Raw genomic sequence first — 26,720 nt, forward strand, 5'->3', positions numbered from 1 at the left:
TTTCATCTGTCTGTGTGTCTGTCTTCCTCTCTTCCTGCCCCTCTCTATTCCCATCTCATTCTTGTTTTCAAAAGCCTCGTCCTTTCCATGGGCAGATAGAGACATCTATGCTCACACCCATGAGACTTGGCCAGGACAGCGACCTTGCTGATGCCCCACATGTGCACGGCCCCACCCTCATCCCAGCAGCTGGTCGCCTTTCTCCTTTGATGACCGAGAATTCTTTGTCAGAACCCATTTGCTCTTCACCAGCAGCGCACTAAATTGAGTTTGAATTTCTTGCACCCATTGCGATTGGCCGTTGACTGGTATGGATGTTGTTTTGCAGCTTCAAGACCAAAGCACTTGCTGGTATTTATCAACCCTTTTGGAGGGAAAGGGCAGGGCAAGCGCATCTATGAAAAAAAAGTGGCACCTCTGTTCACCTTGGCTTCCATCACCACCGAAATCATCAGTAAGTGTATTGGGCACCAGGACAAGTATGCAGAGGCCAGCCTGAGAGGGACTCACATGTCACCACTGGGGGGGACTTAGGCCGAGATGATCATTTCAAATTCAGTTGCAGTTTTTATACTCTTAGTTGGAAGAATGCAAAAGAAATAATGCCCTTAATGTACTCAGCCGGTCAAGTGCTCACAGGAACAGCAAGGGGATTAAAGAACAGAGTTCGAGGGTAGGAAGTCCTTACAGGAAAAGATAGGAGCAATGACTGTCCCAGAATGTCACAGCATGGGTCACTTTACACAACCTGACTTAAGACCATGTCCTAGCAGTCTGTCATCAGTGCGGTGCTGGCTTCAGAGCGGGAGGCAGACATGGGCCACTGCTCCTGCTGGCCTTCAGGGGCTTGATATAACCCTGTTAGCAAGACACTTAGTGCAGCTGGCCCTGGCTGTGAGCCCAGCACTCGGGAGGCTGAAGCAGGAGGACTGGGTGTTGGAGGCCTGCCTGGTCTCACAATAAGACTCTGCATCCAGAAAAAACTAATTAGCAATACAATTCAAAAGTCTAAAAAATGAAAAAGTTATCCCAATATCCCATGTTTCCCAAGTCTGAGCACAGTCAGATACACACCAAGACTGAGGCCCTCGGGTGTCCCAGCATGCTTCACGGTAGCAGGATGCTAGAGACAATTCAGATGCCCCCAACAGGAGATGTGAACGTGGAATCCTGGTAAATCCAGAGGAACAGTAGACAGCAGCTTAAAGGAGCCTTTTCAGAGGATTCTGAACCATGAAAAATTGTGATAGCTGGGTGACGCATGCCTTTAATTCCAGCACTCGGGAGGCAGAGGCAGGTGGATCTCTGTGAATTCAAGGCAGCCTGGTCTACAGAGCCAGAGCTGTCACACAGAGAAACCCAGTCTTGAAAAACAAAAACAAAACAAAAAAAGATTGAGAGCAGTAAATTTCACTAACAATTTTGCTTTATCACACTAAGTGCAAGGAATATGAGCTAGTCTTACCTTCTTTTTTAAGATATATTTATTACGTATACAGTGTTCTACCTACAGGTCAGGAGAGGGCACCTTCTTATAGATTAAGAATGGTTGTGAGCCACCCTGTTGTTGCTGGGAATTGAACTCAGAACCTCTGGAAGAGCAGCCAGTGCTCTTAACCTCTGAGCCATCTCTCCAGCCGCCCCTGCCTTATCTTCTTCTTACATTCTGGTGTATTCTAAGAAGTTTAAAGTAACTTGTATATTAAGGAATAAGTGTAACAGAAGCTGCACATATTCTATGGCTGTCAAAGAAATCATTTGTTGGGATGACTCAGTGGTTAGAGGACTTGCTGCTCTTGCAGAGGACCAGGGTTCAATTCCCAGCACCCACACAGCAGCTCACAACCACCTGTATCACTTTCTGGAGGGATTCACTGACCTCTTCTGTCGGCACCACTTACACATGGTCCTCATACATACATGTAGGCAGACACGCATGCACATAAGTTAAAAATAAGTCCGTGTTGACAAGTGCAAAGGGCGGCAGGCAGAATGGACCCTAAGATGGCTGGTTCCCACGGAGGCTGCCGCACTCCCTACTCTTTTGTAAGGGGGGTGAGGTGAGTCTGAGGAGGGACTTCCTCTCATAAAAGAGCATCAGTTGGCAATTAGCTTAAACCCGGGTTCCAGGATGTGAAGATGAACGGTCCCGTGTAATATTCCCCCACAGTTACCGAGCATGCCAATCAAGCCAAGGAGACCTTATATGAGATCAACACAGACGGCTATGACGGGTGAGTTACACCTGCTTTCCTCTTGGTCACGGACAGCGAACGCTATCCCTGACCTACCCTGTGGGAGCTCTTGGGTGGTCTTGAACTGTGAGCGTAGCCTTGTCCTCCCCTCCACGTCACAGGACACGTGCCTTCCACACGCATGCCCACACTTCTCTGTGCCGCTCTGTAGCCACCCTCCGCATCGGACAGCACACTGCAAAGACCTGTCCTGCCCACACCCTCTTCCCCCCTTAGCTTCCCTGACCCCACCTACCTCACCTGGCTCTCACTCAGTCCCCTCTGCTCCCGTTTTCTGAGTTCCCAAGATGGGCCCAGAGCTGGGGGTTGACAACAGGAGCTGTTCCCCTCGCATCTGAGGCCCACTGCTGGGCACAGCAAGGCCACCCAAAACTGGATCGAGAGAAGAGGACACTGCATGCCATCCCCTGTCTAGGGGGCATGTGGTAGAAATGCCCCTCCACTGGGGTCGTATTCATGCCCAGCAAGCTTGAATCTCAATATTCTGCTTTTTAACTTTTAATCTCTACTTTTGCAGTGCTGGGCACTAAACCAGGGTGTTTGTGTGTTTGGCAAGTGCTTTGCCACTAAGCTATCCCAGGTCAAGCTATAGTTTCATTTAATTTTTTAATTTTTTATTTTATGTATATAGTGGTTTGCTTACATATATGTAAATGTATGTACCATGTTTGCGCCTGGTCCATGGAGGGCAGAACAGGGGATTAGATTCCCTGGAATTGGAGTTATAGATAGTTATGAGCTGCCGTGTGGGTGCTGGGAATTGAACCCACGTCCTCTGGAAGAACAGTACATGCTCTTGATCACTGAGCCCTCTCTGTAGCCCCCAAACCATAGGTTATCGATGATGGTTGACCAGGGCTGGGCATACATATACCCTCTGCTTAGAAACCACCAAAATGTTACATCTCTAGCAGGGAAGCTAGGGTCTGTGAAGAAGCCCGTTGTTTGGAAAAGCAGAATAAACAGGCTGGCAGGACCTCATCGAACAGGGAATGGTTCAGGTGCCCAGTTTCCAGGTGTCTGACAGGCCATCTTGCATGCTGTCCCCAGTGCTTGAGGCTCCCAGCTGCTCCAAGCAGAGGACTAGTGGGCTTGACCGACCTGTGTTCCTCCTGCAGCATCGTGTGTGTTGGCGGGGATGGCATGTTCAGCGAGGTGCTGCACGGGGTGATTGGGAGGACGCAACAAAGTGCTGGCATTGACCCCAATCACCCCAGAGCCGTGCTGGTGCCCAGCACCCTCAGGATTGGCATCATCCCTGCAGGTATGGCACACGTATGACTTTCTCATCACTGTTGTCGTTAGGAGGACATCTCCATGCACAGCCACAGGCATCTCCGCTCATAAGGCCATTCCCCAACCCCCTTCATTAGTAAAGCTTCCCTAGGATTAAGCTTCAAGTAGGGAGATATCATTCCTGGTTCATCCTTCATTTACATTGTGATTCCACAATCAAGAGGCAGAGAAGAGGGGTCAGGAATTCAAGATTACCTTGACTGCACTGAGAGCTGGGGAGATTGGGAAAGCACATTCCTCAGTGTGTCTGAGGGCACTTTGGGGAAAAGCTTTGGAGGGACATTTGCTGTGCCTGAGGGAGGAGCTTCATCGGCAGGCTTGATGAGCACGCTCGCCAAAGACCCAGTCCTCTTAGATGAAGGCAAGCTGGCCGAGAGACCCTGAGGAAGGCCAGTTAGTTTCCTAGTCAAAGATGAGAGCCCTTACTGTTAGCAGGTTCCTTAAAAGTCATCCCGTGGCCATTAGAGTGACCTATGGGACCACAGCGAAGCTCCTGATTCTATGGAAGTTGCCACATGAGTAACATGTGATGTTATTCAAAGAAGCTCAGGGGACTGACCTCTGCTTAGCAGGGGCTGTGTCAAAAACTGGATCTTTCCTGTGCCACCAGGACTGTGAGCTCCAGTTGGCTGCTGACCTGTAGACTAAGCCGTCAGAGAACTGCCACCATCCAGTGTGTAGGGGATCCAAGTGTTACTGTGAGCAGACATCTTTTTTTTTTCAGCCTGACCCTTAATGCCAAGGTCGTGCCTGGCCATGTCAGTAGGGTGGTGAATGAAAGCCTTTGTAGCCACATCCAGCCTCTTCACAGAGGAACAGCAAGCGGACGTGTGACCCGCCTGTCCTAGGGATGAAATCTGAATCAGTGGCTTCGTGTCACCTCCACAGGATCCAGCTGCTTCAAAAGCCTGATGTTTCTTTCACTTCGTGAAAGCACAAAATGAATTTCTTTGGTCGAATACTCCCATGGTGCTAACTCAGCTCTGACTTCTGCCCAGCTGTTGCAGTCAGGTGACAGCTCCCGTGCTGAGCAGCAGGCAGGCAGCAGATTCTCGCTTGATGTCACAGTGGGGACTGCAGGGCAATGCAACAGGGATGGGGGTGGTCGTGGTGGACAAGAGCTGCTGGACACCTTTGTCTCCCGACCTTGAAGGCAAGGAGAGGTAGGAGGGAACTGATCAGTCAGTACAGTCATGGTTACCCAGGGCAAGGTGAGGTGCTGGTTAGGCTGAGCAAGGAAGGTAGTGCCAGAGGCCTGGGGGTGCGACTCCCTCACCTGTGCTCCCAGCAGAAGAGAGGGACGGTGCTCCAGCAAAGCTGGGGTCATCTCAGGCTCTGGTTCTAGTTAATTCTCTGGTACTGTGGTAAAACACCATCACCAAAAGTAGCTATGGGAGGAAAGGGCTTGTTCATCTTGCTCTTCCAGGTCCCAGTCCATCACTTCAGAAAGTCAGAGCAGGTGCTCACTCAAGCAGGAACGGAAGCAGAAACCACGAGTGCTGCTAACTAGCTTGCCCATTGGCTCATGCACAGCTAGCGTTCTTACACAGCCCAGGTCCATCTGTCTAGGATGACACCATCCACAGTGGACCGAGTCCTCCCAGACATGGCCGCAGGTCAATCTGATCCAGGCAGTCCCTTTTCCCAGGTTGTGTAGGTTGCCAAGTTGACAATAAGAACTAAGACCTTCACAGTTCACTTGGTCTGCCCTGTACTTCCCCTTGACGGTGCTCTGTGTAGGACTCCCTTTGTTCTTAAGGGCTAGGGGAGGCTGTGAGGCACTGTGGGCAGCTACACAGAGGTGGGAGGGGCCACATACCTTCCAGTGGCTGCCTGTATTGCAGACATCTCTTAGAAGCTGCAATAGGGTTCGGGGCGGTCTCTGTGTCTAGGTATGCTGCAGGCCACTTTACAGTTTTTAGTATTTTCAAACTTCATTTTTTGAGTGGATTCTTTTTACTCTCTAGCTGTTCCAGGTCCAGAGAAGGACAGAATCAGCTGGCTGGAAGTCAGCTACAGTTTTTGGACAGTTCCATTAGCACTAAGGGCTTTCCTGTCCTCTTTGCAGGGTCCACAGATTGTGTGTGTTACTCAACAGTGGGCACAAACGATGCAGAGACGTCGGCTCTGCACATCATTGTTGGTGAGTCCAGGCTTCTTTCTTAGGTTTTTGTATTTGATTTTATGTGTATGAGTGTTTTGCCTGTGTGTACATCTGTGTACCATATGTGTGAGGCTGCCTGAGGAGATGGTGAGCCTCCATGTAGGTGCTGGGAATTGAACCGAGGTCTTTCTCAACAGCAAGTGCTCTTAACCACTGAGATGACTCTGCAGCCCCAAGTCCTGTCTTATACATGTGGGTGTCCCATGCACAGACCCCAGGCCCCTGCTAAAGTCATTGTGGCCCTGCTGCCTCAGATTCTCCCATGCTCTCCTCTCTTAACTGGCTACCAGGGCTAATCCCCATTGTGAAACACCTGCAAGGCTCCAGGGTGAGTGACAGACACACCCAGCCCCTGCTCCAGTCCCAAGTGAGAAACCCCACAGGAGGAGGAGGAGCTCTGGGGTTTCTGAGAAATGGCTGGTGGCCCACCCCATCACTCTTTACAGGGTCTTGTCTTACTTGCAGTCACGGAATGCTGTATTTTAAAATAACCACTTGGGATCTTATTGTTGGTTTGGCTGTTCTTTGAGACAGGGTCTCATCATGTACCACCAGCTGGCTGGTCCTTACTACGCTGACCAGACTGGCCTCAAACTCTCAGGGATCTGCCTGCCTCTGCTTCCCAAGTGTAACTTCTTTTTATTTTTTTTTCTCGAGACAAGCCTTTTCTATATTGTCTAGATTGGCCTCAAATTTGCAATCCCCTCAGTCTCAAGCCTCAGTCTCCTGGGTGCTGGGATTGCAGGCGCGTGCACCACCACACTTGGCAGACTTTGTGTTTGAAGCGCTGCATACCTGTTTTCAACCTCAAGCCTACTTTCCTCTGTCGGTGTCATGGACATCCCTCCTGGACGCATCCTGCCCGCCCTTCAGAACAGTTCTCAGACCTTTGCTTGGAAACAGGGGCCAAATTTTGTCACTGGAGAACTCGGCACATACCCTGGCCCAAGAGTGGTCTTCCTCTCTCCAGGAAGGTCATCCTCTCTGCAGCTCTGGGAGGGACCTGATGAAGCAATGTAGGAGGCAGGGGACACCCACCTAACCAGCCAGATCAGCCAGATCTACCCTGCTGCGTGCAGTGGTGTGACAGATGTCACAGATAACCATTGTCGTAGCTGAGTGTCGTCACCCAGGTTGCTACACTGAACGAGTTCTGTTTCTTGTGTTTGCAACAGGCAGGCACCTCCTGTATGTGCAGAGGCAGGGTAGAGGAGGTCAAATGGGGACAGGGTTCCTTTACAGCTCTCCTCTCCCACAGGGGACTCGCTGGCCATAGATGTGTCCTCCGTGCATCACAACAGCACACTGCTGCGGTACTCGGTGTCTCTGCTGGGCTACGGCTTCTACGGGGACCTGATCAAGGACAGTGAAAAGAAGCGGTGGATGGGCCTCGTCAGATACGACTTCTCAGGTATGCGTGTCCACGGACATGGAGCTAATTCATACAGCACCCCCAGGGACAGACTCGGGGGAGCCTTGCTTCCCAGATGGGGACATGACCCTGGCTATTGTGCCCCAGATCCTGTCCCCCTCAGAGTCCCAGCATGTGTCAGAACTAGACTGAGGGAGGCCTGTGGATCTGGAGTATGGCTTTATCATCTGTCATGGAAGTGGTATTAACCCAAGAGGTCAAGGTAGATGTTTTCACGGGAAAAGAGTTTTTTGTTTTGTTTTGTTTTGCTTTTTGAAATAGGGTTTCACTGTAGTTTTAGAGCCTGTCCTGGAACTAGCTCTTGTAGACCAGGCTGGCCTTGAACTCACAGAGATCTGCCTGCCTCTGCCTCCCGAGTGCTGGTATTAAAGGCATGTGCCACCACCTCCTGGCTGGAAAAAATTATTTTTACAGTCACCCTGAGCGTAGCAGGTGAAGTGGGAGGAAGCTTCACTGTGAAGCAGTGCAGCAGCCTTGGGCATCTGCCCTCCAGACGCACGTTCCCTTTCTTCCCTTCCCCCAATGCACCATCTTCCCGAGCTTCTTTCTATAGTAGCGGCCATCAGCCAGCCATTCAGCAACACCTGTGAGAATGTGTACCTGACCAGGATGGAGAGGTCTCAGGTCTGCATCTGCTTCAGTGGAACTCCAGCAGGGAGGGGGGGACTAGACAGGTCTTCTTCGTCCTCCCTTGCCCTCCTATTGTGCAGCAGAGACTCTGTCCCCATTTCACAATTGAGACAGTAGGCAGCATGCTTAAATGACTTGCCGAGGTCTGGTGACACTCTTCCTGCAGGTCAGTGGGTCTCAGAGGAGGTAGACATCAGTGTCCCTGGGAGGCTTGCTAGAGCCCAGATCAGGGCCTTCCCGAAGTACAGCTGGTATGGGGCGGACCTGAAACAGTGCCCTGGGAATGCAGCTGGAGCCCTCAGTAATAGCCATGTCCCCTCTGATCACCAAGCTACGATGAACAAGAAATGCAGGTCAGCTTCAGGCTACACCAAAAGTTACCACCTGCTGGTTTCAAGTAGTGGGTGGGTCCTCTTCCCTCCCCTATCAGGTTTAAAGTGCCAAGGAGAGGAACTTAAGGGACAAAATGTGAAATGCAGGGCGTGGCTTTCTGGTGGGCTCGGTGAATCCCTTTCCTGTGTTTAGTGCATCCTCCGAGCCTGGGCCCTGTTCTGTACAGTTTGCCATTGGCAAAACTGTGTAAAGTTTCACGACTCCGAGCACCAGAACCCACCCCTCTTCACATGAGAGGACATGTGGGGTGGCAGAGGCACAACATATAGCCAGCCCTTCCAGAAGAAAAGGGCTCTGGGTCCCCAGCAAACAGTGACTATGTCCACATTGAGGTACTGCGCCTGCCCCCTCTGCTGGAATGGGGAGCTCCTGATGGTCCAGAGCCTCAGGCCAGTGCCTTCACTCTTGGTCCTCTCGGAACACATCTGAGGAGCCCCATCCTTCCTCTCGGGCGGAGCAGCTCTGGTCTGTGTCCCCACCACATTACAGTCCTTTCGGAGCCGCTTGAGGGTGTTAGCACACGCCTGTTGATGTTGGTGTTTGGCTGCTGTGAGGTGGAAAATATCCACTGGACTGGGCAGCTGGGAGCTATACGGAGGAGAGCAAGGCATGAAATGGAGAATTCCCTCCTAGACTCTCAGACGTGCCAGGACTGGCCGACTGCAGCTGAGGTGGGAAGCTAGGGTTCAGAAAGAGGCTTCTGCTTATGACGAGACAACTGTCCCCAGTGTCCTATTAGAGCTCAGTGTTGCACACCACACACAACTACCAGACTACTCACCGTGGGTCCACTCCTCTAGGGTGTTGGACACCGGACATCTCCTGGGGCCCACCGGGAGTAAGTGGAAAGAGAAGGTAGTGCCAGCATGCAGACAGAGGCAGCAGAAGCCCATGATCTGGAGCCATTCTCCACAGAGTTACCCTTGCGTGCTTTTGGATCTAGAACCTGGCATAGGGGACTAGCACCTGGAGGGCCACCCAGAAGAAGGTGGAAGGAGCCAGGACCCTCCTCCCCAGAGGACAGGTGCTTGTGGCTTTGTAGGTGAGGCTACGACAAAGTGAAGCCTGTCCCCTGTGTGGAATGGAAGGGTTTGGTGTACTAGGGGTTAGCTGGGGTGAATGCCTCAAGGCCAGCACTGCATCCCAACATACGTAAACTAGACAAAGAGGTCGTGCGGGACCACAGCAAGCCCAGCTAGACTCAGAGCAGTGGTCACCTAAGACTTGTAGGGCAATACCTGGACTCTCCTGTGCCTTCTGCCCACTCTCTGTTATCAGAGGCCCAACGGTCCACCCTGCTAACCTTGCCCATCCTGACACGCACCATGCCACTGGCACCATGGATAGCAAGGCACAGCAGGCCCTTTAGGAGGCAGGCAGTACCACCCTGACCTTGGTCCTAAGGTCACCCAGGAGCCCCCTGATGTTGTGAATAACAACTCTGGCAGGGGTTAAGCACACAGGAGGCAGGGGCATTGCTGACTACATTGGCAAGGGTAGTAGAGACCCTGAGCCATCAGGTCACACAGGGCACACCACTGACTTCATGTAAGATCACTGCTGCCAAATACCCTGCTTTGGCAACTTGAAGGCCGCCTGGATATGTGGCCAAAACTCTGGCCACACACCTCTCACCGGCAGCTTTGCTGTAGTGCTGTTCCTTGGGCCATGGGGGGGGGGGCAGAATCTGCATCTCCTGGTACAGTAGCAATGTCGCATGCAGACTTCCCCCTGCAGACTGGTCAGCTTCCTGTCTTTACTTTTTAAAGAAATTATTAGTTTGTGTGTCTGAGCATTGCATACATGTCTGGTGCCTATGGAGGTTAGAAGAGGCGTCAGATCCCCTGGAACTGAAATTACATACGGTTGTGAGCCACCGTGTGGGTTCTGGGAATCCAACCTGGGTTCTATGGAAGGACAGCCAGTGCTCTTGTCGGCTGAGCCACCTCCCCAGACCCTTGTCCTCTGGTGGTGGTTGTGGCAGTATGTAAGGACCCTCGTAACCAGGCAGTGACGCGTGGTTCTTTCTCGATTGCTCTTCTTCCCAGGGTTGAAGACCTTTCTCTCTCATCAATACTATGAAGGGACAGTGTCCTTCCTCCCAGCGCAGCACACAGTGGGATCTCCACGGGACAAGAAACCTTGCCGGGCCGGGTAAGCAGGTGCATTTCCGCGTGGGTTCCCACTGTAAATGACTTGGCGTGTGCAGTGCTGTTTGGGAGCCTGTTCCTGGTAGGACAGGGATGCAGAAGGACTTTCTAAACACAGAGCGAAGCCCCTAAGTTTCACAGGTTTGCGTAGGGCTTCCCAGTTCACCGATGCTTACAGAAGAGCTAGCTCAACAGTCCCATCCTGGAGATGTGCACAGCAGCTATGTCCTTGCAATGGTGCAGACTCAAGGCGCAGGTTCAAGACTAGGCCGGCCACACCCGCACCTAGATGAGAAGTCTGCACTGAGTCAGTGGCTCAGCTCTTGAGTTACTTATTGCCCGGAGCATAGGCTCGTCACACTTGTTACCTGAGGTAAAGGCGTTTTCACTCTAAGGATGCTTGGTAGATTTTTCACGTCACCATTGATGCATCCCAAGCTAGGCAGTTAATAAGTCCCAGAGATGTCTGCAAGCCTTGGAGAAGGAAACTGCTGATTAATGGGTGTGAATTTAGGTCTAATATTGAGAGTTCAAAAAAGCAATCTGCTGAAGAATTGCTCTTGAGGCCTTTGAAACAAGCCTTTTCATTATCTGCAAAGAGTTTAAATGCTTTTCTGTGTGTGGGGACCAGGGGCTCCATTGTTGAAATGTACAGTCATGCACTAGAGGCACAGTGACCATGCTGTCTTCCAGGTGCTTCGTGTGCAGGCAGAGCAAGCAGCAGCTGGAAGAGGAAAAGAAGAAAGCCCTGTATGGCCTGGAGAATGCCGGTAATCTTTGCCAGTGTAGTCTTGAGTGTGGCTCTCAGGGCATGGCCTCTTCTGGCTGTCCGCCTTATCTCCCGCTTTTTCTGGTTATACTGTGTTAGTTTTAGCTCTAGCTCTAGGCAGCAGCGAGTCACTGCAGCTTTGGAGATGCTAGGACACCTAGATATTCGTGACAAGGCCTTCGATTGCTGTCACAAGGCTGACCAGAGCCAAGGCATTGCCGTTCCAGCTGCTATGGAATATGGATTGGCAGGTACCCTGCTTGGGCTTGGCTGAATGAGGGCCTTCTGCTCTAGTTACAAGGACTTGGTTACACCCCTACCCTGAAGAATAGCAGCTACTGTATGTGGATAAGTGGGTGTGTGACCTGCCCATAGCACTGTCTATGGCCTCTGAGATTGGAGTTTTATGGAGTATTCACATGCGAGCTGTTGTTCTTTAAATCTGTGGCAACCATTCTTAGCCTATATAGTCATATAGAGAGAGCTGGCAGGCCAGATTAACCCCTGCAGAGGTCTGCTCTACCAGGCTTTTTCTTTTGGGACACCAACCAGCTCCCAAACCATGACACGGAGACTTAATATTAGTTATGAATGCTCAGCCTAGCTTCGGCATGTTTCTGGCTAGCTCTTTTAACTTAAGTTAACCTTCTTCTCTTTACCTACCTTTTGCCTCGGGGCTCTTTACCTTTCTTCCTCTGTCTATCTTACTTTCACTGCTTCTCGGGTCTGGCTGGCTGCTGCCTGGTTCCTGGCCCTGCTGTGCCCCTCTTTTTCCCCCCTTGTTCTCTTCTTTTCCCCCTCCTCCTCCTCTCACACAGACTTCTGTTTCTTCTCTCTGCCTGCCAGCCCTGCCTATCTCTCTCCTGCCTACCTACTGACTATTCAGCTTTTTTTAAAAAAAAAAAAAAAAAAAAAAAAAAAAAAACAATCAGGTGCCTTAGACAAGCAAAGGGAAACAAACGCAACACATCTTGACATAATTAAACCCACATCCTTCCTTACATCACCAAACAAATGCAGCGTAAATAAGTATAACACATCTTTGCCCAGTTAAAATAATATTCCACAACAGCCTACTCACCCTTGTTAAACTGCTGTCCAAAAGCGCTCTTACAAGGAGTAGGGAAATGACCTGCTCCCACAAGACCTGCTTGGGTCCTGGGGTGAGTGGGTAGTTCCATGGTATGTAGTCAGGCCAGAATGAAAGCCAAGAGCCAGAGCAAGAGGGAGAGCGGTCCAAGCCCTTGCCGCTGCGCCTCTGCCTCTGTACCACATTAACCGTGGTGCCCATCCGTTGTCCACCACAGAGGAAGTGGAAGAGTGGCAAGTGATAGGTGGGAAGTTCCTGGCTATCAACGCCACCAACATGTCCTGTGCGTGTCCCCGGAGCCCTGGGGGCCTGTCCCCAGCTGCCCATCTGGGAGATGGATCTTCTGACCTCATCCTCATCCGGAAGTGCTCCAGGTTCAACTTCCTGAGATTCCTTGTCCGGCACACCAACGAGGACGATCAGGTGAGGTGCACTCTTGCCGCAAGGTCATTGACATTTGGGCAATCCCTGCCCCGCTAGTTGGTAGGATCTGTTGTTATGTCATCTTTGCATGTGCATCTCATACTGTCAACCTTACCAGTTCCTTCATGTAAACTTCATTTCAAAATATAAATCTAGGGCCTGGAGGGGTGGCTCAGCAGTTAAGAGCACTGGTAGTCCTTGCAGAGGACCCGGGTTCAATTCCCAGTACCCACATGATGGCTCTCAGTTGTCTGTAACTCCAGTTCCAAGGTACCCAATATCTCTTTCTGGCCTTCATGGGCACCAGGCAGGCAGATCATGCATAGACATATATGTAAGCAACCCCCCAAACATACGATTAAATAATTAACTTTTAAAAAGAGAGAATCCTACAAATCACCACTAATGAATCATATGGTTCTTTAGAATACTCATATCTGTAGAGGATTTTTAAATATTGTGTGTGTGTGTGTGTGTGTCTATCTGTTTGTCTGTCTATCCGTGTATGGGTATAAGCATGTGAGATCAGTAACCTGTAGAGATCAGAAACATTGGACCCCCTGGAGCTGAAGTTGCAAGTAGTTGTGAGCCACCTGATACGGGTGCTGGGAACCAAATTTGGCTCTTTTCCAAAAGTAGTATGGGCCCTTAGCCCCTGCGCCATCTCTCTAGCCTCAGATTTGAGATGTCGAAGGTTATCAGTAGTTGTCTGACGCTCCTGGGAGGGCTGCGTACATACTGTCAGTAAGATGTCACATGGGGAGGACTGGTGGCTTGGAAGGTTGGTCTCACTGATGGGCTGGCGCCCCCACGATGTTTGCCTCGGCAGTTTGACTTCACTTTTGTCGAAGTTTATCGAGTCAAGAAGTTCCAGTTCACATCAAAGCACGTGGACGACGAGGACAGCGACCTGAAGGAGAACGGGAAGCAGGGATTTGGGCAGATCTGCACGGACAACCCCACGTGCAGCTGCTCACCCTCTCGAAGCTCCTGGAACTGTGACGGGGAGATCCTGCACAGCCCTGCCATCGAGGTCAGGTAAGCGGGCGGGATGCCAGACATCGGCAAGAACTCGCTAGGGTTTGTGGCAGAAAACAGGAGGCATTGCTTCCCCATGGCCTTATGCCGGGTGTGGAAGCTGTGGGATCTGAAGTTTGCATGGGGCAGGGCGAACTCTGTGGTGCTGGGTTTTACAGGCATATTCGTGGGGCTTTCAGGCTCCTCTGTTCTTATTTCTTTCTCTCCTATACTCTGCATTTTGCCCCTGGTCTCGGTCTCTGTCTGTCATATTCACACACAAACACCCCAGTTAGAAAAATAACCAAAAGTAACTCGCTTCATGGGTTCCTAAATCCTGGATCTCCTCAATTCCCTCACAAAGTATCTTGCCTTCATGGTCAAGGATAAGTGTACAAGGTAGAGATGAGAAGCACCAGGTATTAGCCTGAGGTATTGGGAAGAGTATCCTGAGGCTATCAGAAAAAGAGGGAGGTGGAGTCTCAGAGGGTCCTGGAGAGGTCATACAGCCTTGGGGACCTCAGAAGTCTAGAGTGGCCAGTAAGTGCAAGAGGCCAGAGCTAGGTGACTGGCTCTGAGTGACTTCGCCCATTCAGTCACCTAGGTTCCCAAGGGGAGCTCAGAGTCATTCTTAGCCAAACTTCCAGGGTTGATGCCGAGCTTCAGAGCACGGGTTACCCCTGTAACTCATAGACTAGGCCTGAGTGCCCAGCATCCAAGCTATGAGTAGGCTGGGGGGAGGCTCACTTGCATGCTCACTGTTGCTGGTGGGGGGAGGGGGCATTTCTTCCCCAACATGTGGTATAGGGATAGAACCCAAGAGAAGAGAGCAAGCGAAGTCTTTCTCCATAGGGAGAATAAAGCAAGCTGTCTTTTGAAAACAGGCTGTTGATTTAGTGTGGTTGTGCACATTCGGAGACTAAGGTAGAACCGTAGGATTCTGGGAGGTGAGGGGCTCAGGTCGGCTGTGAACGATGGAACACACGTGCAGTTTAAATGCAGCTGTTTATCTCTGCAGGGTCCACTGCCAGCTGGTGCGCCTCTTTGCTCGGGGAATCGAAGAACAGTCCTAAGCAAGAATCCCAAAGCTGAGAAGCCGTCTGCCTTGAGCTTGGGGAGTGTGAAAACTACTTAAGAAAAATTCAACAGACCAATTATGTTGATACATCCATCGAAACTTAGAAATTTATTTTTGATAGGTAAATCTTGGTTTTAGAAAAGACAGCTTTGTCAACAATTCTATATCCATACCTGGCACCCTCACCTCGGTTCTATGTGCATCTGAGTCGCTTTTCACATATCTTGTTCTCAGCAAAGGCACTTGCTGGTTTGGCGCGTGGCTTGCTAGATTTTAGCCACACTGACCACGCAAATTTCAAGACAGCCCTTTAGTGGCTATACTGCAATAATTTTAGGGACATTATAACATTAATACTTGCCAGGAATCAGGTTACACCATCTGGACACACGGGTAATGACCCAGTCACTCTGAGCCCTTTGTGAGATTTTCTCTGGAGTTGTGACCAGGTTTGGGAAAGTAGATGGCTCTCTTTGCCTTCACTTTACACCTCCATTTCTGATCAGGATGTTGCTATGTGGCCCCTGTCGTATGCCACAACCGTAACTCAACACAGTGAGGTCCTCTGCACAGCTGCACCTCCAGAACGGGGCCACAACACTGCGAGAAGACACCCAGGGTGACGTCTCATCCTCAGGATTCCCCACATCTGCCGCCGTCACAGCTGCGTCCTGTGAGACAACCAGCAAAGTACCCACCGGAAGTTTCGTTCCGTCAGCCCTGGTAGCCAACACACTCTGGCCCGAGCAGTCTGTCAATCACCGGCCAAAAGGAGGTTCCATTTGGAAACAAAGCACTTGGCACAGCTGGGCTCTAGTGGGTGGGGGGTGGGCAGAGGGCAACTGGCATGCACAGAGGGTACGTTGGGGATTTTATACCACCCTCAACCTGAGTGTCGACAGTGGAGTGGCGGGTTATCCCAGATCGCCCCCGGGTACTTTGGTGCAAGCCCTGTGTCTATTCCCAGGGTCCATATCCATTCTTCCCTCACTGTGGGTTCTATTCCATGTAATTATCGACAGCTTGCTCCTTGTCTATCAAAAGGGTATATAATCCATGTCTTGGCTGTTTGCTTTGTCTCCACAAGGGGACTTCTAGCTGCTCTGGCGGAAGCCCTGGGCTCATGACAAGTTTCCTTTGAAGGCATTCCTGACCCAGGAGCTTCTCAGCCACACACTGTGGCCTGTGCTGTGTCTCCAAGTGGATGCATCTGAGAAGAGTATGCAGCATAAACTCGGATTGCGAAGGGGGAGGGGCACTGACTGTTACAAGAGTAGGTTTTAGGTTCTGCACTGGGGAAAGAATGCATCTCGTGCAGGTCCTATTAGTCAGTCACTACAGAGTTCTGCAGGCTGCCCGTTTCTAGGTGCTTTGGCATGGGCTTCTGTTTTGAAGCCATCCATGAAATTCTCGGTTTAGTATTCAGTCCCATCCAGACAAAAGGGCAGCTGTAAAGGCGGCCATGTTTAGGGACCATGTTGAAGGTAATCGGGTAGTGGTGCTAGTTAACGACCGATGGTCAAGTGGAAAGCTGGGTAGAGAGGACATGCACCTAGCAGTTTCTATCCAGGTCTCTTCCTGGATAGGCGGGACCCAAAGGTGTGAGACTAGCAGCTCTCTGGAGTAGGTAGAGCAGTGTAGAGCAGACACTGGGGTGGCCACCTTGCTGTCCATTTATCCCGGCATTCTAGAGGGGCCCAGGACCTGAGGCAGCTGTGGGTGCTCCTGGCTCTCAGGAACTGTACTCTTCTCGCAAGGATTCAGGTCTCCATTGGCCCTGTTACACGCTGCCCACGCCCTGGTTCACCCCTGCCACTGCCAGCTCTGGAGGAGGGGATCCAGGTAGAGGACATTTTGTTGGTGCTTAGCAGTGCAGGCCATGTTCAGAATCTAACTTTGGCACTATCATGGAGCATCGTGAGTGTCAAGACCCTTACGACCCTTGACACTTGTACACAGGATGGGAGGGAGCCCCCCTGACATTCCCAAGCAGTCGGCTATGGTCTCCATGATGCTTTTTAGATGCAATAGCCCAACCCCAGGCCTTAGGTATTTTAGGAGAGAGAGAAAAACAAACAATCAAAAAATAAATAAACAAGCCAGGAGTAAAGATCAGACAGTGGCAATTTAGGAGCCTGTAGGGGTCTGGTCCATATTCTAATTCCCTCTGTGGCCCACTGGTGCACAACAATTAGGCAGCAGTCATAGGCAGCAACTTCTTATGAAAATGAAGCAGCGGGGGTGGGGAGCAGCTGGCTTCCCCACAGCTGCTTCAGTCCGTGTACAATCTCTTGAACCGGGAGCTCTGGCATGAGGATGGCCCAATATGCTTCCTGATCTTGCTGGCTTCAAGATTAGCAAGGCATATTTGATCTGATATGTTTGAGATGACACAAAAATAAAGTTAACTTTGGGCAGAATTTGGCGTTTTCCCCTCTTTTTCCCCCCCCACAAGTTCTTATTTTCAAAACAGATTTTAAGAAAACATAGTTTAGAGAAGCCGTGCTAAGAGGTTGAGTGACCGTGCCCTCCCTGAGAGATCTGGCCGTCCCTCACCCCAGCCTGGGTCATTCTGCTGCCAGTCTAGCCTGGGATGGGTCTCACACAGCAGATTTATTTAGCTAGGAGGTTCTGCCATTTGCCTGAAAGAAATGCCCCAGGTGTGGCTTCGTGCCTCAGCCTTGGTACCCCAGCTGTACTCACACAGCAATTGTGCCAGGTTGAGCACGGGTACCTGTGTCCCTACAGCCATGGTGGCGCATGTATGGGTCGCATCCATGCGCCCTCACCTATTCCACTTGGCCTAAGGAAACCAGATGAGGGGCTCAACCAGGACCAGGCATGGCGGTGCCTCACAGTTGAGAGGCTGCACCACGGGTGCAGGAAGGACGACCGCAGAGGGGCAGGGAGGGTGAGTGGAGAGTGACTGGACAGTCACAGTGGGTGTGTTCTCAGGAGAGCTGAGGGTATCTATTTGACAAGTTCCCAGGGAACTCCGACTGTGCTGTATCCCAGCATCAAAGCAGGTGTAAGCTATGGATGGAGTGACAGAAATAAGATGGATGGATGGATGGATGGATGGATGGATGGATGGATGGATGACACAGATGTGTATGGAAGGATGGATATAAAGATAGGTCAGTAGATGGATGATGTGTGGGTGAATGGACAGAACAAACAAATGTCCAACCTCCTATGGCCACATTCCTGAGTACCCACTGGTCCTAGTCCCCTTCCAAAGAGGTCTTGGCAGCCCCTGCTTACTGGAAGCTCATTTGGGATGCGGTGGGGACAGGCACCATCAGTATGCCTTTCCAGGTTTGACTCTCAGGTTTCCTCGTATCCCTGTGTCCGATGTCAGCATCTGAATCAATAAAGTCATAGCGTTGCCAGAGACCTTTCTGCTCAAGACCCCAGGCTGGTAGAGACCACCGCTCAACAGGGTCAGGGCTTATACCGCAACCCCAAGGCATTGCCTGGTCCAAACACCCCCTCACATTACCCAGACGAGTCACCTCTCCTCTGGACTGTCTTCTGGGACCCAGGGACTACCTTCTGTTCCTAGCATCCCTCACACCGGGGAGCGCAGTAGAGCAAACAGCACCCACTACCAAGGCCCCACGCCTTCATTCTCCCATGTGTTTTTGTGCTGAACCCTGCTGCAGTGTTAGCCATGAGGACTCAGTTGTTCTAACAACCAATACCTATACATTCTGCCAAAAAAAAAAAAAGAGCCCCCCCAAGCCTTAGCTTAGAGCATTTTGGGTTTATTAAATAAAAATTATAATTTATACAAGACTTTGTATCTAAACAAGATTTTTCTTTAAAAAAAAGTGAGAGGATTTTTTTTCCTGCCAGTTCTTTATAGAATATGATCCTTTCGTAGAACAAAAGTTACACCAATAACAATTATGTACAGATCCAAAACAGACTCAAGCTTCAGACATACAAAATTGAACATTCTAGGTCAGTGATTAGTCAGAAATTAAATACCTGCTCAGACCACACAATCCAGTATAAACCCCAGTGTGTCTAACAGCCTAGGGCCTGCACAGGCCCCTGGCCCAGCCCTGTCCACCATGGGCCAGTCTTCATCTCTCTTTCCAAGAGAAAGAGACTCAAACTAAACCGCTTGGTCCACCCTAAAAGCCTATTCAAGGCCTCTATGTGGCACCCCAGTGACAGTATTCACCAACCTGGGCACTGCCAGGGTCCAGAAAGCGTTAACCGCCATGTGTGCTTCATCCATGTGTGTGTATCAGCTTACAGCCACCTCCAGTGACAAGTCATAGGCCACGCTTCCTCCCCTCTGGCATGTTGGGATGCCACCAGGTCCCCCACTTATCGCACTCCATGCTCTTCAGAGCATGAGAATATTACAGGGCCCCAAGCCACAGCTCTGGGTGGAGGAGGGTCCTGCCTCCATGTTTAGACTATTCCATCCATGTACCTGGAGCTATGTGGCCTTTGTTGCGCATTGGGGTGGTATGTGTGCTTGATCTGGCTGCCTGGCAAGCCTTTCCCAACCCCAGTGTGTGGCCTGAAGCCCCTGGAAATGGGGTGTCATGAGCCCAAGCCACCAGGCCTCACACCCACACCAGCAAATGAGGATTGGCGCAAAGGTAAAAATTACATTTGAAAAATGATACAAAAATAAGAAAAACAGCTTGCTCTCTGTAAAAAATATAATCTTCTGTTTCTTCAAAAAAACAATCTCAGTGACACCTGAAGGACTCAGGACAAGCTGAAGGAACCAGAGTGATCCACCCAGAAAATGCAAAGGTGGGGTGGTGATTGCACCCTTCAGAGGCCCAGGCCTGCAAGATCACCCACCCCTGCAGTCTCCACCTTTGTTGGGGCAGGAAGCGTGGGTAGGGTGGGGTCTGCCTGGCCTTGCAGAGCGTGTAGGAAGGAAGGAATACTGTCAGATGTTAGAGGTACAGGGCAACTCGGCCCCTGACCCCTAGGTTCTTCCCACAGCTGTCTCCTGTGGCACAGGGCCCTCCCCTCTCCCTGGTAGCCCCTCAGCCCAGCTCCCTGAACCACCCACCCCATTACTCAGAGCAGCTGCAGCCTGGAGGCCAAACGCCAGCCAGACTCCCACTGATGCTCACTGAACAGCAGCTGGAGTGGAGAACGCCCTCAAAACCTTACTGAAGAGCAAGGTGTTAAAAAGGTGTGCTTTTGCCAACACGCCACTCTGGAACCTCGCTGGCCATCAACTACTGGTCTGGTCTCTTGGCTGGAGTGTCAAGCCAAGATGGGTCAGATGAGTGACAGCCCAGGCCCAGACACCAAAAATGGAGGAGGAGGTACCCCAAACACCAAGCCCAGAGAGGCCCTACCTACAGTCTTGCAGTGCCCACAGTAGGTCCAACATGGAAGGAGGGTCTGAGGGCCACGAGAGATGACTGGCCATTTCTTCACTGGAGAGGGGCCTCCCCACCACTCCTCTCTGTCTTACCATTCTGGCAAGAAGGGGTCATAACCACTCCCAGCTATGGCTTTGATGGAAAAAAGCCTCTAGCCTCTGGAGAACAGGGGTCATGGGATCATGGAGTCTCTCAGGATGGCAGGTGCTGGGTCTGTACCCAGGCCAGGACAGAGAGTGAGGAGCTGTGCTTAGCAGGGCCTGAGGACGAGTGTCTTGTGTGCCATCCTTCAAACAGGTTAAGAGGATCCTCTGCCCACCTGTGTCCACAGGTGTCCACGAAGGTGCTTCACGCGCTCAGCACGGGCCGGCCCGGCACCATCCAGGTGAGTCCCAGCCCTTTGGGTCTGCAGGACCCAGACCACCATAACCAGCCACAGTCCAGGAGAATTATTGCCAAAGATCACGAGGACATCCCGTCCGATCCTCTACCCAGTGATTAGCCAGGGTTCCAGCAACACCTCAGAGTCAATACTAGCTGTCACCACCAGAGGCTGCTGCAGACGTGATTTTCATGTACTGGCCGAAAATGGTCTCAAAGGCTTCGTCTCTGTGCACCATGGCACCAAACACCAGGGGCTGGGGGAAGAAATGGAAGGGGGATGGGTGAGTAAGCACTTCATCGCCAGGCTGGGGCTAGAATGGACCCTGTCAGATCAGGACAGCAGCCTGGCAGGGACAAATGACCACATACTCCTCTCACCCGGAAGGCTCCAGCCGAGAAGAGGACCCGGCCTTTCCTCCTTGGAAGGATGCAGGATCCATTCCCTCTGGGACCCACCAACCTGTCTAGCCTATAACTACGGTGCCTACCCAAGCTGACCTTCCTGAACCTTGACTCCATGTAGCAGGTTCCTGCTGAGGGAGAAAGGAACCTCTACCCAAACTGAAACCACATCCCAGGGAGGCTCACTCAGGTCCCTGGTGACAGATGGGGAAGGGGGTGAGGTCATCTGCCAGGCACTTACTTTCTGGGTTGATGGTGTTGATACAGCAATTCCCATGCCTGAGCCAGGTAGGACGGACAAGACTTTATACTGAAAGGCAAACACAGCCATCACCAACCAGCCTCTCCCAGGGACAGGGGTGAAGCCAGTGTCCTACGAGCCTAGGGCACTCTCCTCTGCCAGGCACACAGACACCAAGACCTGTGGAGACCTTGGACATCTCAGCCACAGGAGCTAAAAGGGCTGTGTCTCCTGATTCTGAGGTGTCCCCCACCCACTCCCAGGGGCTGATTGTCTGTAGAAAGCCACCTGTGAGCATGGCTGGTCCCTAAGGGTAGGCTAGGATGATCGTGGCCCTGACTAAACCTGTAGGAGTGACCATACAGCCATGGGCTGAACCAAGGAAACAGGAAGACCCCATCTAGTACTAGGGACTATTCACATCTAGGCTGCTGGCCTGCACCCAGGCTCCTCAGATGGGGAAGCTGATTGGCTCCATACTCAATAGATTCTTCCTGTTCCAGAGAAAAAGACCCCCCCCCATGAATGCCCCCTCCAGGAATGCCCACTCCGCATTTAGGGAGTGGGCACTCTAGGGAAACTGCTGAGCCTCACTCTGTGGATACAAACATCTGTGTGCTCACTCATAAGAACCTGTGACAGGAGCTCAATGGCTGGGGGTCGGGAGTGGGGGGCAGTCTCAGACATAGGTGGAAGTCTGTGACAGAACTCCAACTCTCCCTTCACGACACAGCAAGGGCTAGGATGCAGCTCAGTTGGCAGAATGCTTGCTGAGCATGTAGGATTCCTGGGTTTGATTACCAGCAGCACAAAATAAACTGATTCAAGGTCAGCCTGGACAACATGAGATCCTTTTTACAGTTGGGGGCGGGGGGGGGGAGGGGGCACAGTTGGTCAGGCAAACCTCACCCTTTTCTGTATGTGTAACAGTGTCCGGCCCAGCTGCTGACTCCCAAGACTGCGGGAGAAGCGAGACTGCCCTGTGGCCCAAGGGACACAACTCTCTCAGAAGGAAGCTGACAGGGCTCTGCATGGAGCAACACTGGTGGCAGCGGCACCCAAAGGCGTCTCTCGATAGCATCTCCCCCAATCAGGGAATCATCGCAAACCTCTCCACCCCAGGCTGGGAGAGTGGGGGGATGGGTGCGCACCCACCTTCTGGATGTCTGTGATGTCCATCAGCTTGATCACCTTGTTTCTCTTGGAGGACCCAGACTTGGAGCTCTCGAAGCACAGATAACTAGTCAGGGAAGAAATGAAGAGGCACAAGATAGCAGCCAGAGCGGAGGGGCTCCTGCAATGGAGGGTCCTCCCCGACTGCCTCCACAGCCTCATGGGATGGTCAGTGACCCACCACACTTAGCACCTGGAAGGAACTGTACAGCCTGCTCTGCGCTATATCTAGGCCTTTCTCTGCCAGAAAATTCCAGCAGGAGCTACAGGGAGGTGTCCTGAGGCCCCACCAGGCTCTCCCGGGCCAACCTCTTTGGCAGCGTGAGTAAAAAGGTACTTGGGGCTTTGGATACTGCTGCATGTATGGGAGACAGGATAGAAAGGGGGCCCCCATGAGGATGACTGTATACCCTATTCCTGTTGTAACCCTCAAATCCCACGGGGATGCTGAGGTGTAGCAAGGACAAGGTGCTATGTAGTCCCACTTAGGGAAGAAATGCCAAAGCTACCTTTAGCCTAGCCTCAGACAGCAGGGAGTCATGGACTCAAAGACCACCACTATAAAACCCCATTCCTGAGAGCTTATACCCTTGGCCATCTGAAGAGCCTCGACCCCACATAAACATCCTAGATGAGAGACCCCTTCAGCTCAAGGGAGGCTGGTACTGGTCCAGGAATGGGGTCAAGAAGGCCCGACAGTTGGGTAGAGTGGGAAACAGAGCCTAGGCTGTAGCAACTGCAAAGCCTGCCTGCTGGACCTGGGCATGTGTCTGGGACCTGGGGAGGACCCTCTCCCACTTCCTCCCCACCAGTCATGCTTCAGCCTATGGCAACACTCACTTCTCTGTCACATACAGAACCCCGTTCCTGATGTAGTCCGTGGGCATCTTCCGGTCTCGGTTTATGAGGCAGCAACGCCAACCATTCTCACACACTGATGGAAAAAATGGATCTGGAATTTCCTTCCTCTGGAAATACCTGGGCCTTAACCTACATCGGTGCTAAAGTTGTGCCCACATCCATGAGGACCATCAGAAAAGGTCCGAGTGTGTGAGCTGATGGGGGCGCAGTGCTCAACCAGCACGGGGCAGCCCTGGGTTCCATCTCCAGCACCGTGAGTATACACAGAGTCCACAGTGTGGGGAGTAGGCCTGCCAGGAGTGAGATCACCTAGTGTCCGAGGAAAGGGCCTTCCTTTCACAGTAACCAAATCAAGCTAGCTGTAGTCCTCACTACCTTAGGCAGCTTTCCACACATCAGCTTGAAGATGCTCAAGGAAGGGGGCCAACCCCCAACCCTGCATCTCAGGCACTTACTGAAAACTTTTCCAGAAGGCTGACTGCCTTGAGATACCTGCGGCAGGTGGTACACTCAAGTCAAAGTGCCAGAACACGCCTGGATAGGAAACAGGCTTCAGGCTTGTCCCTCGATGCTAATGATATGGGACTCCCCAGCAGGTGGGCAGAACTGAGCCCTACTCCCTGGAGATTCCAGTTTGGAGAATCTATGCTGATCCCTGAATCTACGCTGATAAAACAGGGCAGGGAATATGGTGTCATACCTCTTCCTGATTCCTGGAACAACCCAAGACCCCACTCCTATGAACCTTTCCTGGGAAGTAAGCCTGGGCCTTTTCCTTCAGCGTGTCCTTGAAGCAGGTCACGCCTCCTGCGTGGGCTCAGACCCTGTCCCACGTACTTCCATCTACTCTGTGACTGGTTGGGTCATGGACTCATTGCACACTTACCTGCTAGCGGGCGCTCGTTTTCAGTCAAGTTAAAGATTTCGTGGAAATTGCCCTTCTTGGTGCTGTGAAAGCGGCCAGCATCTTCATCCTTACTCAGACCAGCTGGAGCACTGGAGACGTAGCTCCGTGATGAGGTTGTCTGTAGCTGCCAACAGCACACAGTCCTGATCAGGCTTTGAGGAGAAGCAGCTGGAACAGCTGCTGGTGTTGGGATGTACTGGCCTCCCTACCTATACCAGCAGCGAACTGACAGGCTCTGTTCCTTCAGGAGAATGTGAGGTGCTGGCCCTGCACTGGATAGAGTCCCCTTTCTGCCTGTGCTGGATGGGAGGGGGGGGGGCGACACGTTTTCCCCTGGAGATGTTCACAGTCTTCCCAGGCTCACAGTGCTGGACCCAAGCCTGGGCCCCAGCACACAAGATGCATGGGCACTGTTGCCTCGCATGGGTTCTGCACTAAAGCAGTTAAAACTGACATTTCAGAAGTCACCTGGCCACACAACTCTAGAAAATCAGTCACAACACAGCAGTGACACAGCACCAGCTCACAGCAGGACAAGGGGCTTCCACGCGGACACAGTACCTTGTCATGCCCTGACAGCTGGCCAGAAAGGAAACAACAGACACACATATGACCATCACAAAGGAAAAAAGGAGGACATGTGATGTGAACTGGCAAGCAAAAAGAGCAGAACATAACTCAGCACAGACATATGGGGCGGGATGGATACAAGCAGAAAAAGGAGGGTGTGGTCTCCCCTGGGATGTACCAGCCTTATCCTAGCTAGTGCTACATGGTCTTAAGCCCTAGGAAGTCCCTGTCCCAGCCACTCCAGTGCTAAAATAGGCCCTCAAGTGTTCCAAAAGGCTAAGCTGTGTCCTGGGTGACCTCTACCTGTGGGAAGAGAGTCAGCAGTGCTACTCCAGGCCTGGCTGCTCTGGCCTATGGCTGATCTGAGGTTCCCAACAATCTATGCTGTCCTGGACCCCAGAATGTGACCCTCCCAACTCCACTAAGTGCTTCACTCCCACAAAAGAGTATGTGTTGGGGAGGGGGGCGGTCACTGGGGCACTCCTTCCTGAGGGAACAATCCTATGGAAACTCTACAAACTTCTTATACATTCTTGAGAGTGCTGCTGGGCCCGAGCACCCTACCCACCTAAGACCCTGAAGATAACACACAAGCCCACTCCTCCCAGGGCTGGCTGGGCCTGGGCACCCCACCCACCTAAGACCCTGAAGATAACACACAAGCCCACTCCTCCCAGGGCTGGCTGGGCCTGGGCACCCCATCCACCTAAGACCCTGAAGATAACACACAAGCCCACTCCTCCCAGGGCTGGCTGGGCCTGACATACGAAGGAGGCGGTGACAGGGAGAACCACTTTCCACCATCTATCTCAAAGGCTGTAAGGGCTGGGAAACACCAGGCTTCGAGTGAGCAGAAGTTACAGAGCTGGAGGTCTGGGTCCACCAGCTTCACAGTTCTGCCTGCACCTTCCTTGGGGCGGTGGGGGTTGGGGGACTCACCCTGCGGGACACGGTGGCACCGGCACGCTCCTTGAGCTGGGGGTCGGTGGGGAGGTTCTTCCAGATGATGTAGGGCGTATCGTACTTGGCTCGAAGTCTCGGGCAGCGTTTGAAGATGAAGTCAATTAGAAAAAACTTGATGCCAGCATAGAGGCCTGAGGGGAAAGCAGGGGTACATCCATGCAGACAATGGGTGGGTGAGCGCCCTGGCCCATTTCCACTCACCATCTCCCAGGACAGCGGTATTTTTCCTTACCAACAGCGAGCCCCACCAGGCGGTAGGGGAAGAAGCAAGAAGCCAGGAAGGCGGCCCACAGAGCAACATACAGTTTCTGCGTGATCTCGGGTTGCACCCACATGAACAAGCTGGAAGGAAGACGGAGGTCAGACAGGGTGGTGCACACCACCCTCACTGTGGGGACAGCCACTTACTTCTTGATCTTTTCCAGAATGTCTGCCATCTTGCCAAAGAGATTCTATATGAAGAAGAAACTGCAGTGACCACAAGCCCGAGTACCTGTCAGTCACACAGACACACCCAGAGGGCTCCAGGGACATACACAGCCCACACCCACCGGAACCCAGCCACTGCCTCTCCCAGGTTTGGGGTTGTTTGGTCTAAAGTTAAGGCCACTGGAAATAACAGAACAGAAAAGTTCAGCCCAACTTCTGAGAATGCTCAGCCCTGAATTCTAGGGGTGTTGAGCCCTGGTGGCGAAAGGCTCCATTCTCATCAGGTCAGAGATTCGTCAGGAAGCCACGTTCCCCTGCCACCTCAACAGAGTGAGACTGATCGGCTAGAACAAGCATGGAACTTCAGGTCCACCTACAGCAGCCATGTGAGGGGTCCCCCCTCCTGGGGTAACGGGCAGGCTCAGCAGTGGTACCTGTGCTTTCTGGGCGACGTCCAGTACCAGCTGGAACTTCTCAGACACGGTCAGATCTTCCTTGGCAGGTTCCTTCAGTCAAAGGGGAGAGAGAATTTTTCCACTGAAATTTAACAGTTCAGAAAAATTACTGACAAACAGCAGGAAGGCTCCCGGCCCCAGGGATCTGTGGGTCATCGCAGTCCCTGTACTGTCAGAGGACTGGGTGTGAAGACATCTGCTGGGCTCGGGGTCGAATCTCCCCTTGTGCTTGCTGCCTTGCCCCAGTGCAGAGAGTGGGCAGGTTG

At 52.0% G+C, this 26,720-nt stretch overlaps 2 protein-coding genes across 4 annotated transcripts in view; one reads left to right on the forward strand and one right to left on the reverse strand.

Annotated features, from left to right (window-relative positions):
• The window catches only part of Cerk (ceramide kinase), a gene marked incomplete at its 5' end in the record, with an annotated part of 42,373 nt that extends 25,256 nt beyond the window's left edge, over window positions 1–17,117 (forward strand). The window contains 10 exons of the mRNA XM_050127748.1: window positions 329–454; window positions 2,171–2,234; window positions 3,374–3,519; window positions 5,620–5,694; window positions 6,974–7,126; window positions 10,219–10,324; window positions 11,014–11,090; window positions 12,397–12,602; window positions 13,432–13,640; window positions 14,638–17,117. Coding sequence (XP_049983705.1) covers window positions 329–454; window positions 2,171–2,234; window positions 3,374–3,519; window positions 5,620–5,694; window positions 6,974–7,126; window positions 10,219–10,324; window positions 11,014–11,090; window positions 12,397–12,602; window positions 13,432–13,640; window positions 14,638–14,692 — 1,217 coding nt within the window. The remainder of the gene's footprint in view (window positions 1–328; window positions 455–2,170; window positions 2,235–3,373; window positions 3,520–5,619; window positions 5,695–6,973; window positions 7,127–10,218; window positions 10,325–11,013; window positions 11,091–12,396; window positions 12,603–13,431; window positions 13,641–14,637) is intronic.
• A 1,331-nt stretch (window positions 17,118–18,448) lies between these two features.
• The window catches only part of Gramd4 (GRAM domain containing 4), a 76,861-nt gene continuing 68,589 nt past the window's right edge, over window positions 18,449–26,720 (reverse strand). For all 3 annotated transcript variants that reach the window (XM_050128451.1, XM_050128459.1, XM_050128467.1), the window contains exons 11-19: window positions 26,434–26,505; window positions 25,979–26,022; window positions 25,803–25,912; window positions 25,547–25,701; window positions 24,017–24,161; window positions 23,110–23,203; window positions 22,252–22,336; window positions 21,097–21,165; window positions 18,449–20,707 (exon numbers count right to left, since the gene is read on the reverse strand). In XM_050128451.1, the coding sequence (XP_049984408.1) occupies window positions 20,603–20,707; window positions 21,097–21,165; window positions 22,252–22,336; window positions 23,110–23,203; window positions 24,017–24,161; window positions 25,547–25,701; window positions 25,803–25,912; window positions 25,979–26,022; window positions 26,434–26,505 (879 nt within the window). In that variant the 3' untranslated portion in view covers window positions 18,449–20,602. The remainder of the gene's footprint in view (window positions 20,708–21,096; window positions 21,166–22,251; window positions 22,337–23,109; window positions 23,204–24,016; window positions 24,162–25,546; window positions 25,702–25,802; window positions 25,913–25,978; window positions 26,023–26,433; window positions 26,506–26,720) is intronic.

Source organism: Alexandromys fortis, unplaced genomic scaffold (assembly GCF_014885135.2).
Source record: "Alexandromys fortis isolate MF-2015 unplaced genomic scaffold, M_Fortis_MF-2015_v1.1 scaffold_28, whole genome shotgun sequence".
In the NCBI taxonomy this organism is placed as follows: domain Eukaryota; kingdom Metazoa; phylum Chordata; class Mammalia; order Rodentia; family Cricetidae; genus Alexandromys; species Alexandromys fortis.